Source organism: Scardinius erythrophthalmus (genome assembly GCF_964197995.2).
Source record: "Scardinius erythrophthalmus genome assembly, chromosome: 24".
Lineage (NCBI taxonomy): Eukaryota > Metazoa > Chordata > Actinopteri > Cypriniformes > Leuciscidae > Scardinius > Scardinius erythrophthalmus.
In genome coordinates, this window is record NC_138244.1 from 19,624,060 (window position 1) to 19,636,690 (window position 12,631).

The 12,631-nt window shown below is 36.1% G+C and overlaps 1 protein-coding gene across 2 annotated transcripts in view; it reads left to right on the forward strand.

The window, feature by feature from the left end:
- The first annotated feature begins 4,077 nt into the window (after positions 1 to 4,077).
- Positions 4,078 to 12,631, forward strand: part of lamb4 (laminin, beta 4) — a 32,985-nt gene continuing 24,431 nt past the window's right edge. Inside the window, exons 1-9 of one of the 2 annotated variants that reach the window (XM_081356325.1) lie at positions 4,078 to 4,185; positions 4,304 to 4,383; positions 6,757 to 6,804; positions 7,780 to 7,937; positions 9,846 to 9,981; positions 10,072 to 10,145; positions 10,250 to 10,438; positions 10,539 to 10,620; positions 11,222 to 11,436. In XM_081356325.1, the coding sequence (XP_081212451.1) occupies positions 6,765 to 6,804; positions 7,780 to 7,937; positions 9,846 to 9,981; positions 10,072 to 10,145; positions 10,250 to 10,438; positions 10,539 to 10,620; positions 11,222 to 11,436 (894 nt within the window). In that variant the 5' untranslated portion in view covers positions 4,078 to 4,185; positions 4,304 to 4,383; positions 6,757 to 6,764. The remainder of the gene's footprint in view (positions 4,186 to 4,303; positions 4,384 to 6,756; positions 6,805 to 7,779; positions 7,938 to 9,845; positions 9,982 to 10,071; positions 10,146 to 10,249; positions 10,439 to 10,538; positions 10,621 to 11,221; positions 11,437 to 12,631) is intronic. The other variant, XM_081356326.1, reaches the window with a different exon arrangement.

The following is a 12,631-nucleotide window of genomic DNA, read 5'->3' on the forward strand; positions in this document are numbered from 1 at the left end:
CCGAACACCATAAAATAAGTTATACGTGATTCAACTTGATTTTTTTTATCAAAAATCATTGAAAGTTTTTAAGCTGAAATAGGTGGAAATTGTTTACAGTGTAAATCTACGTGTTTACAACACTAAGCATATTATTGTTTTTTCCTCCAACTTGATTAATGTTTACAGTCAAATGCATTTATCAGATATTTTTCTTTCTTGTCTTTTAGCAGTGAATTTTTCTTTAACTAAAGATTAGACACATCCCGCAGTCTTCATACTCGCATGTTTTGATTTGCTAAGGAAGTGTGAGCTGGTAATCCAAAGTGCTTTTGTATTAAAAAAGATGAGAGAATCATGTCTCATAAAATATCTAAAACCTTTTAACTTATTCCAGACGGCATCTTCAAATAATTGACTAACTGCAAGATGGCAAACAAACAACAAAGCGGCGATTAAGACTAATAAACTCACTGCAAGTCGGATATGTAATCTGATGTTGTGGTGATTTGCATTTAAGCAAATTTGCGGTGTAGCCCTGGTCAACAATACCTTATTGCTTTGAATATATATCTATACATATAATAAATTGAATAGGACAAATCAGTGCCTTTATTTAATACCTCAACTGCCATTCCAAATATGGCAGAGTTGCTTAAGATTTGCTGCAAAGATTTTTGATTGGTACATTTGCATTTTGTCTGGGTCTGTAAACGTCTACAGATGCCAAAAACACCCTCAAGGTGATGAGCGAGGAGAGAGAGAGAGAGAGAGAGAGAGAGAGAGAGAGAGAGAGAGAGAGAGAGAGAGAGAGAGAGAGAGAGAGAGAGAGAGAGAGAGAGAGAGAGAGAGAGAGAGAGAGAGAGAGAGAGAGAGAGAGAGAGAGAGAGAGAGAGAGAGAGAGAGAGAGAGAGAGAGAGAGAGAGAGAGAGAGAGAGAGAGAGAGAGTGTATTACACTGTCTTACATTGGTATGAGAGGTTGGTATGTGGTTGCTAACCACAGCTGTTGACTTTGAGATCATAAAAATCTTTTAAAAAGTTTAAAAATTTATTTCTGATTTGTAGCCAAGATGCGTTGTGTTTATCAGTATCGGTACACAGCCACTGGCGTAAATTTTATTCGGGTAATAATTTGTAGCAATAAAGAAGATGATGTTCGAGAGATTCTTGTCCTAAATGTGCCTTAAAACTGCGTTTACCCCTATAAAGAAATGTTACTTTTTGATTGATATGTTTAAAGTTATGTACACAGATGAAGACACATAGCTGTGGGAAATAGGTATTTCTAATGGCATCTGTAACCAAAAATGTTTGCAGCAATCCATGCAAAATAAGTTAAAAGTTCATAACTGCTTTAAAAAAAAACATTTTTATAAATGTTATTTATAAAATAAAATAAATACATATATATTTTTTTATAAATACTCTTTGTATCAAGTAAACTGTTCAAGTGCCTTTCATGGGATTTTGTTGCGTTTGCAAATAATATGACTTAGGAGAAAAAGTTTGAAAAGGACACCAAATAGTGGTTTTCTCTTGCCCTGGGCTGACCTTTAACCTTTAAGAAAATTCTTGTCTTCCGTTACAGACACTTTTAAAAGCACAATAAAAAACTGAAAGGGCTTATTTGTTGAAATTTAATATAAATTTAAATAGGCATGAAAGTGTCATATGTCTATGTACAAATGTCCATTAGTCCATTAGTCCAAATTCTTCTTATTAAAAATTGTAATTTAAAATGTAATTATAAATATCTTTACTGTTAATAGAAATCTGAACATTGGATAAAGCAGGTTCATAATTCTATTGTTGATATTTTAGAGTTAAAGGTTTTTACAGAGGATTTTAGATAGGCTATCTGTTTTTATCACCCCATAAATAAATAAAAATAGCCAGAAAAAATAAACATTTTCGTCATATATTTAGGAATTAAATATTGTAAAAGTCAGTAGAATGTTATACACACCCTTCTGTAAAAAAAAGAAGAAGAAAAAGAAATCCATTTTGTATATTTTCACTAGTCTAAAAGAAAAAAACTTTAAAAAAAACATCTGGATTTGCCTGTAGTGTCTTGCCTTTTCTTTCTACAAATTTGGCAGTTTATGCCATTTTTTTGCATAGTAAAATAAAACCTGTAGCAGTAGTTTGCCTTGAATTTTGTCAGATAATCAAGTTTAGTGTTTTGTTCTTCCCTCATATTTAATAAAATATTGTCGTCATATTTTGATGGTTTAATCAAACCTCTAGGGCCATTAAAAACAAATATCCCCTCCATGTCAGGTTTGGTGTGTTCTAGTCAAAACACACGAGGAAGTACTAATTCTACCAAGTTTTTAATGATTAAACCAAAATGCAGGAGAACACACAGAAATACAAAAGAGCATGAACACACTCAAAGTAAAGACGACACCGAACAACGAACAGAAGGAACTAAGGGCTTAAATAAACGGTAGATAATCAACAGAACATGAAACAGGTGCGTAACTCAAATCAGTAACCAAGGTAACTTGCAATGACAGGGAACACAGGCAAACAGGAACAGAACAAATCCAAACTGAGGGTATGTTTACACGACAACGATGTTCTAAACACGAAAACGTTTTTCCTTTGTGTTTTTCGTGTACAGACAACAACTTATCAAAATGGTCACCGTTCACAAGGATCTGCGAAAACGACCAAAAATGCTATATTATAGGGCTGGGTAAAAAATTCTCATTTTTACGAAACAATATCGATTCTTAAATCCCAAGAATCGATTAGTCATCCTGTTTTCAGTTGATGAATGAATGGAACATTGTTGCTCGCATCCCATCCAATAAATCGCAATAATTTGAGCTTTGTTATTATTGATATGAAACAAAGTCTCAGATTTCAAATTACGTCCATTTTCTTACGAAATTCAAAAACATAATTACCGTTTTGGCGCTGTGGCGTGAGATCGCGCAGCTCAGCAGCGAGGAGCGCACATGATCTTCTCTTCCGCCTTAATAATACCAGTTACAGCGCGAATTAACATGAATGAGCATCTGAAAGTGTGTTAAAAGATAGAGTGCAACTTATCGAAGTCCGTATCATGTGACATGGAATCGCTCAATAAGTGTTTCAACTGTGGAAAGACGTTAAACAATGACATGTAACGTCACATTTACCTCAGAAAAACCATATCCAGTGACCATAAACTCGTTAGTCAGCTAGAAAAATTAACTCTACACTGTAAAACCCAACAAGTTAACTCAACTCAAACCGATTGAGGAAACTGATTGCGGCAAACCATTTACTTATATTTAACTTTAACTTATATATATATATATATATTGAGTCATCAATATGTCAATAGTTTGCGGCCCCCAAACGCCGCTGTCATGTAAATGAACAACCAAACCACATAAAAGTTTTCAGTATAGGCCTATTTAGTTGAAAATGGTGTTGTGTAAACGACCCCTAAAACACAATCAAACTAATCACTTTTGGCCGCTACTGTTTATACATATTGTTTATATTCAGCTAAATTAAATCTTTACATCTATATAACACTATTTTTGTATTATTTGTTGCTTAGGACACCAAGTTAGACAGCCACTGAAAATAGGTGCATGAAACTACCAAGCGTTTTATCTAAAGCATTTGCATTTTTCCCAGTGAATGATTTTTACAATGATTTTTGGTAGATGTCCTGAATTATTAATCAAGTTCTCACTAGCCTGTATCATTCAGCATAATACGTTCCCAAACATTCATTGCATTCTTTCTTCCGAAGAACTGCATTGTTAGTAGACACACCTTCTAAAGCAGTAGTAGACTATAAAGCATTAATCTAAGCAAGTAAACTCATGTTGCTTCAGATTCAGCTTCTGGTCAAGCACATTTCTATAGTCTGATGTGAAGAGAGTGTGTCCTGCAATGAATCTACCATCTCATACAGAATGCTGTATTCTGTACATGACAAGCATAAATCAGCTTTCAATGCAACATAATCCCTTTTTTCTCACACAGCCTTGGGGCTTTTCTTCCTTCTCTCTCTCTCACACACACACACGGGAGCTCAGGTGTGTCTTTACAAGCTTCAACTTTCAGAGTTATTGCTGCACAATCCATGACTGGCAGCTACAGGAACGCGCGTACCCACAAGCCCGAGACCACAACACGGTGAGATTATCAGCAGAAGACCCCGTCGAATCAACTTTAAACTATCCGTCCTGGTCAGTGTAAGTGAGATTGTGGAATCGTTGAGTCATTTTTTTGTGTAACCAGCTGTGCTGCAGTTTTAAGAATAATACAATGAGGTGTAAAGTTAAAGTCAGCGCTTTGAATTGTTCTCTATAGAATATTGGACTATGATGGATCTTCGGTAGAAGTTCATTCAAGTCTTCAACCACATGCTATTTGTCTTCAAATCTGCTAAGGTATGTGTAAATATTCTGTTACAGCTGATGTAATGATTTCTTTAGTATACTTTTTGGTAACCATTGTGGGATGCACTGTTATTTTAGTATCATTCAAATACTATTGTAGTTTTTATTCAAATTTTAAATTAGTTTTTATTTTCCATTGTACCTTTTTGTGTAATTTTTATTGTTAATGGGCAATTTTTTTATGTTAGCAACTTTTATTTTATAATTTATTTTATTGCATTTTAAAACTATGGAAGCTTGTTTCCGCCACAAAAAAAAAAAAGATAATTGCGACTTTTTATCTCACAATTGTGAGTTTACATCTCGCAATTCTGACTTTATTTCTCAGAATTGCGAGATATAAAGTCAGAATTGCGTGAAATAAAGTCGCAATTGCGTGTTTTAAAGTCAGAATTGGGAGATATAAAGTCAGAATTGCATGATATAAAGTCGCAATTGCGTGTTATAAAGTCAGAATTGTGAGATATAAACTATTCTAAGGTAAAAAAAAAAGTCTGTCTTTTTTTTCTTTAGAATTGGACTTTATATCTCAGAATTCTGAGAAAAGATGTCAGAATTGCGAGATATAAACTCGCAATTATGTGTTATAAAGTCAGAATTGCGTGATAAGTCAGAATTCTGAGATATAAAGTCAGAATTGCGTGATATAAAGTCGCAATTGCAAGAAAAAAAGTCAGAATTCTGACTTTATAAGACGCAATTGCGACTTTATATCACGCAATTCTGACTTTATATCTCAGAATTCTGACTTTATTTCACGCAATTCGGACTTCATATCTCGCAATTCTGAGAAATAAAGTCAGAATTGCGAGATGTAAACTCGCAATTGTGAGATAAAAAGTCACAATTATCTTTTAAAATGTTTTATTCAGTGGTGGAAACAAGCTTTATAAAACAGTAAGTAATTAGTTATATTTTTACACTATAATTTAGTTGTATTTTAAAATGTAGTTTTATGTTTAGTAAGTTTATTTAAATTTTTTTATAATTTAGTTGTTTTGATGTTTTAGTAAATAACATTTATTTTACTTAATATAGTAATTTAGTTTTTACTTAAAAGAAAAATCAGCAAAATTACTGTAGTGGCCAAAAGTGATGTCCGGCCTAAGAAAACTGACATCTTCACCCTTTATTCAAATATTATTTAAATATGATTTTTGTAAAGCATATTGTAGTTGTGCTTTGAATCAATTGTTTTATTTGTGATAACGCAGTAAAACATGCCAAATTGTGTGGACATCATTTTTGGACAGGAAATTATGAACATGCAAAAACAAGAGAGAACCAACAAAATATTAATAACTGATTATGTTGTAGTAAATGTATGCTTTTTCCTGTCAGCTTTTTGTTTTTCTATGCATTTTTTTTTTTTTTTGCATAGTAAAATAAAATCTGTAGCTATAGTTTGCCTTTTTTGCCAAATAATTTTAGTCAGATTAATACCTTAACCAAGTTAAGTTTTGTTCTTCCATCATATTTAAAAAATATAAAATATTTTCCTCATATTTTGATGGTTTATTTATTTATTTAGTAGGGACATTAAAAACAATTATCCCCTCCGGACATCACTTTTTGTATGTCTGAAAAATAAAAAGTGAAAAAACATGTATTGAAAAGAAAACTGAGGGATAAACTGTCCTGTCCAGATAAAATAAGTAACATTATATTAAATTTGAGCACAATTTGATTGACTTTACTGTAGTACCATCTAGTCTGATGGCAGGACGTAGTTGCATGGCAATTACATAAATGTCCAATTTTTCCTGTTGTTGCAGGATCTTCTGTGTTACTTTGGCTAAAAGCAAACTAAGGCTTGAATGATTATCTTGTTGTTGCATGTTTTAAATTGCTGTTTCGTCACACACAAGACTTGAACAGCAGCCCTCCTGTAAGTTTGGGCTGTAGTCGAATAAATACATTGTGGCTTTCTTGAATGAAGTTTGACTTTGTGGTGAATGATCTACTCTGTTAAAAAGACTCTTTGTTGTGTGTCATAGATCTACTGATAGAAAAATGCTCAAATTACAGGCTCATCTCACACTACTGTAGTCAATGAATGTCTTTTAGAGCAGTGGTTCTTAAATGGTTTTGCTTCAGGAATTAGATTTTATATTAAACATTAAGTGGACTCCCAACAGAGTCCCAAAATTGAAAGTGCTGAGAGCCTGTAAGTCATAGGTGTCCAGCTGATTGCTTATACTTGAAATTTACTCCTTTTAGACACCTTGCTTTAAACCAGTAGCAAACCTTGAGGCAAGGGCTTTGTTTATTGAGACATATTTCTCACATTGATTTTGTATCACATTCCTCCTCCATTCATTCATCCATCTTTTCTCTCCCCTCGTGCACCCATCTGTCCTATAGGCCCAGCAATGCAGATCCGATGGGAGACATCAGTGTTCCTGCTTCTCTGTAAGTCTGCTCATGTCTTTGACATTGCTGGAAGCTGACAGTGAAATTACCCTATATGAGGCCAATCATATAGGAAACGTGTGATCACTTGCCAACTTTGGATTGAAAATCTGCTATAATACTGTACTTCACATGTAAACTTTTTGTCTTTCAAGTTTCGTTTTTATTTTTGAAACTTTTTGAGCTGCAGTCTAGTTTCGAGAGAGAAATGAGGGATTATGTCCTTATATAATTATTTATAATTAGTATATATATTATAATTATGTGCTGTAGAGTTGACGTATTTTTGCAGGCCAAATTTTCGAATTCCACAAATTTTGTACAATTATCCAACGGAAAAAGCCACCTAGAAAAATCCTATTGGGATTTTGTTGAAGGAACCAGGGTGATGCTAACTTCTGCAAACAAAAATACTTGTTTATTGAATAGTTCACTATATTTTAAACAAGAGCACTCTTTCTCATGTGATATTGCTTAAATATAATCGCTATCAACTTAAGACGATGGGTGCTTTCTAAACACAAGAACTTTGAAAACATATCTTTTGCATCAAATCAGTGGTTCAAAGTCATGTGATTTCAGCAAATGAGGCTTCGTTACTTCTTGAAACGTTTCAGAATTCCAATAGTTCACGCTAGATGACAATTGGTTTGTCATTATATGTTTGGTCTGTACTCTCATTGGATTTATAGCTTCATGGCCAACAGATGTTTTGGTCCCTTTTACTGGGGAGAAGTATATATTTTACATGTGTATATCTGCTAAGCTTATTTGTTTATAGTGCACACTAGCATAGAGAGGTCATCAAAGTGAACATACATTGACTAAAATAGTTAATTTAATGGGAGGGGCATTCTAATTGAGCATTTGATTGGACACAAATGTACAGGACGAGTCATCAATATGCAGCTAACTTCATTACTTGAGGTTTAGTTAATGTGAAATCTGAAATAACTGAGCATTTGTGATTTATAGTGATAGCAGCTCCAGTCCGCCTCCAGGATGAATGTGTGGGGAATTCGTGTTATCCTAACCTCGGTGACCTCATGGTGGGCCGTGCCGCCCAACTCACTGCTTCTTCAACCTGTGGCCTCTACAGGCCGCAAAACTATTGTATCCTGGGATACCTGGAGGTCAGTTGTAAAAATTGCAACACTTCAAGGGGTCTGAATGTCAGTGAGGGGCAAGTGTTTTAAAAAAATGTATGTCTTCAGAGTATTAAACCAGAAATGAAAATAGAGTTGCTTGCTCCCAGAACATCGCTTGTTGTGTTTTGCAGGGAAAGATTCTCTGGGATTTGGTACTACACTTCACTTTGAAACTTGGAAAAATACTTTGAAAATTGTCTTTAAAACCTGACGAAAATACATTACCCTCTGGAATCTGAGTACAGTGAAGCAGTATTTGCATAACGTCTTCCCAATCCAAACTACCCAGAATACAGTTCCATCCCAAAATAGTCCCTTTTCAGCACCCACACTAAGATAAAAGAGACATGCTTTTTCCCTTTTTTTTTTCAGTGTGGATTGACAGCACTCTGGCCAACCCTTTGGCTAATACATACTACAGACAAGTTCTGATGTGCCTTCCTGAGCTGTCATATAGGTCATTACCTCTTCTCTGCCACAAGACTAATTTATGCCCATATTCCCCTTTCCTCCCGCCCCATACCTTCAGCCTTGTCTATACAGGTGATAAAGCTGGTATGTGGGTGTGTCATTTAGCACTCATTTTGTATATTTACAGTACTTTTCTTGGCCTGAAGAGACCACCGCAATGGTGCTTCCAATAACAGGCAATATAAATAAAAGGAAGCTGCAAAAAACACTGAATGCATTTCGGTTGGTTTCTCAGGTGTTAAAATTAGATTATTAATGTGATGGACAGCTCTTGTTCGTACATGCCCGCAACTCAGACGTACCCCTTGCATATCCCCCCTCATTGTCCCTACAATATTCTGCCTTACTTCAGAAAATGCTTTTGAATTTTTGCCAGGAGACACTAATTATATAGAATAATACATTACTGTGTAGGAGCTTCTGCGACTTACTCCCAGCTGTATGAAGGAATAATTCACTTGGAAAATCCTATCTTTATTTGTTCATTTTCTCATGTTGTTCCAAACCCATAGAAGTTTCTTTTTTCAATGGAAGACAAAAGGTGATTTTTTTTCTTCTTCTGAAGAAGAACATCCTGGTGGGTCTTTCCCATAAAATGAAATTGAATGAGGATGGTGTCTGTCAAGCTCCAAAGAACCCCATAAAAGTAGTTTATAAGACTCTAAGCGCTATATTCCAATTCTTCTGAAACTTTTCACTGGTTTTGTGTGAAGAATAGTATGAAATGTAAGTCATTAATCACTGAAAATCTTGCCATCCGCCCTTACTGTCCTTGGCGAGTTCATGAGGGAAGTAGTCATGTTCATTCTCAATCAGATCTTTTCAATAAATCAGTTGATCCTGTTTACTAATTGATCTGGGGTGTGCCAAATATAGAAGATCTGTCATTTACCTTGTCATTCATAACATAGTCCAACTGTTTCCAGAAACCATAGTTCCAACATCCAAACATCATCGCAAATTTGTGTGATTGACCTGTGGTTAGAAGCATAGTTTCTTGTTAGTATGGCATGTGGACTTTTCCACAGATCATTCCTTTGAGCAAAATAATCGGTATCTTTCATTCCATACATTTCCACACAGTTTCACCACTTGATAGACATCATTAATAACAGTTATATTTTTTAACCAATGGGATGTGCAACAAAGTTACTATGGTTTTGGGAAATAGTTGTGACTAGCAACTTAATTTCTCTAACAATGCATCGTTTTATGGTAGTTGAACAGCGAGTTACATTGCTGTACGAGAAACGCACCGCTGAATTATTCATTTATGAATCTGATTCAGTTCTCAAGTTCAGCAGGCATAACATCCCAATGGAAAACTGGTGAACAACCACTTAAATTTCGTTGTTCAACACACTAAAATTGTTACATATTGCCATTTAATAGATTCTATTGCACTTTATCTAAACAATTTAGAATGATCGCAAGTGCTTCACCTGTGACTCCAGGAGCCCCTACAATCTCCTCCGCAATCCCAACAGCCACCGCATAGAGAACATCATCACCACCTTCCAACCCGAACGCAAGATGAGGTGGTGGCAGTCTGAGAATGGTGTGTAACGTCTTCGCATGAAGTCAATGGACTCTTTGTCATTAAATCCTTGTTGGTATCCTGAATTTAGACTTAATTTTAAAATCCTAGGTTTGCATGAAGTCAGCATTCAGTTGGATCTGGAAGCAATGTTTCAGTTTAGTCATTTGATATTGACATTCAAGGTACATTCAGCTCTTCCCATATGACAAATCTTATTCAAATAATTGAATTAATTGATATTTGGCATGTGATTGAGCGAACTATTTGATAACACGCTCTCAAACAGAGTTTCCGACCTGCTGCCATGTTGGTTGAGAGGTCAAAAGACTTCGGGAGAACCTGGAAGGTTTTCCGTTACTTCGCAGAGGACTGTGCCAACTCATTCCCCGGCGTCTCTGAGGAGCCAGCAGACAGTCTTGATGACCTCATCTGTGACAGTCGCTACTCTGGGGCAGAGCCATCCTCCGATGGAGAGGTACAGTACCAGAGCAATCCTGAAGTAATCCAACCTCTTCAATGACTTACATTTAACATACATTCATTTCAGGTTAATTCTTACTGTGCTTTCCATCCAGGTGGTGTTAAAAGCCTTGGATCCAAGTTTTGACATCCATGATCCATACGACTCTACTATACAAGGTTCATGTCTCATTGAAGGTGTTGTTTGTTTTAGAAATAACACAGTAATTTAGATGTCAAGCCAGGATGATGCCTAAAGGCATGTCCAACAAGTGAAGGGCCTTGATATCTAGATGATGAGCTCATAGTGTGCTAGACACATTTAAAATTTACACTGTTTAAACATGTCATATCATAGTCTGTTTCACTGGTTCTCACCTGGGCTTTTTTCAGGACCCAGATTAATTAGAGATGCAGTTATATTAAAATAGTATCAATAAGCCAAAAATTATAATGGCCGATAATCGACATGGCCGATATTAAAATTCCATATTTTGTCTAAATTAAAAATAACAACTAAAACTAAAAGCTACAAAATAATTTAGATGTCAAAACTTTATAGTGTACAGTAAAAAGAAAATGCATATTAATTTTGAGGTTTGCTAAAGATTAAAGAGAATTAATAAAATATGTATTTTTTTAAACTAACTTTAAGTGAGGAAATCTAAACATAAAAATAGAGGAAATGAGCTGCACAATTAAATATCCAATACTGATAAGTGAAAAAATTGTAATATTGGCCAATAACAGATAAAGTGCCGTTATATCATTAATATCAGTTACTTCTTATGGTCCTCAGAGCTGATCACCCTGACGAACCTGCGAGTAAACTTTACCCGTTTGATCACCCTGGGCGACACGTTGCTCACGCGACGGAGGAGGAACCCACAGGATAAGTATTATTATGCCCTCTATGAGATGGTCGTTCGGGGAACCTGCTTCTGCAATGGCCATGCCAGTCAGTGCGTTCCCGTGGATGGCACACGTGGAGACACCTTCAGTGAGCCTGGCATGGTGAGCATACTCCTGCAAGAAAGAAAAATCACATATGAGATCTCCTTAATGTCTGAACTGTTTCTCCTAGACAGCAGTGGTTTAAATGGAGATTAATGGAGGCATTACTTTTCTTGAGACCCCATATAGTCTCTCATGTATCTTCTTGACACTTTCAGAATGTCTCATACTGTGCTCAGATAGCACAGTCATGAAAAGTATATATGAACTCAAACATACAAAAATGCTGTATAAAATACCACAATAACTTTATCTCTCCTAAACAGTGAGATGTAACACTCACCCATTACTTGTAAATGAAATCCATCCTCCGATCCTTTCTGACGAAATGTTCAATGACCTCCTCATGCAGTTGTGTGTCCCGCTTAAGATGAATGAGCAGCTCCTTCTCTATGGAAATAGATGCCAGTGCAGAGAGTCATGTTTGTCCAGTTGTATTCCATGAATACGTTTTGATGCGCTTAAGAGCTGAGAAAGATTGCTCAACTGATGCGGTGGACACTAGTAGAGTCACGATCAAGCATGTGAGGGCATAAAGCTGTGACATGCTGACTGCAAGCCAGTGCTGTGTGTAGCTGTCTGTAGTGTGCGCACACGTCTGTTCGGCCTCTGCCTGCGCTCGGCTGTCCCGCAGCCTCTGCTGTCCTCTCATAGATGGCATCAAATTATCCACGCTCATCTTCAAGAATCTGGCAAAAATCTGCAATTCTGGACAGACTGAATTGCACATCTAAGCTCTTATTTTGCAGTATTCCGAAGAGCACATCAGCGAAGTCAAAAATGTCGAGCTTTTCAATTGTGACAAGTGTCCTGATGCACAATGTACCGTTTCACGGTCAAAATCCTCTGCGTGATCGAGGATGTGCTGGAAAAGCCTGACCAACTCAGCTCTTTTGTCATGGACCGTGCCCACCAACCTGGAGTTAAAGTTGCATCTCACCCGAGAGACCCGTGGCAGCCACCTCTCGCAAAACTCATCCAGCAGTTTTGTGCGCTTGGGAGAACGTGTAAAAAATGCAGACAATCCACCCAGATTCACAAAAAAAATCTTGCAATCCTTAATTTTTGATGCTCCCTGAGACATCACAAGATTTAATGTGTGTGCATAACAGTGCACAAAAAGAGCCCGAGGAATGTCTTCTTTTACCCGCGCATGCACTCCATTAAGTCTGGATGCCATTACAGCGGCTCCGTC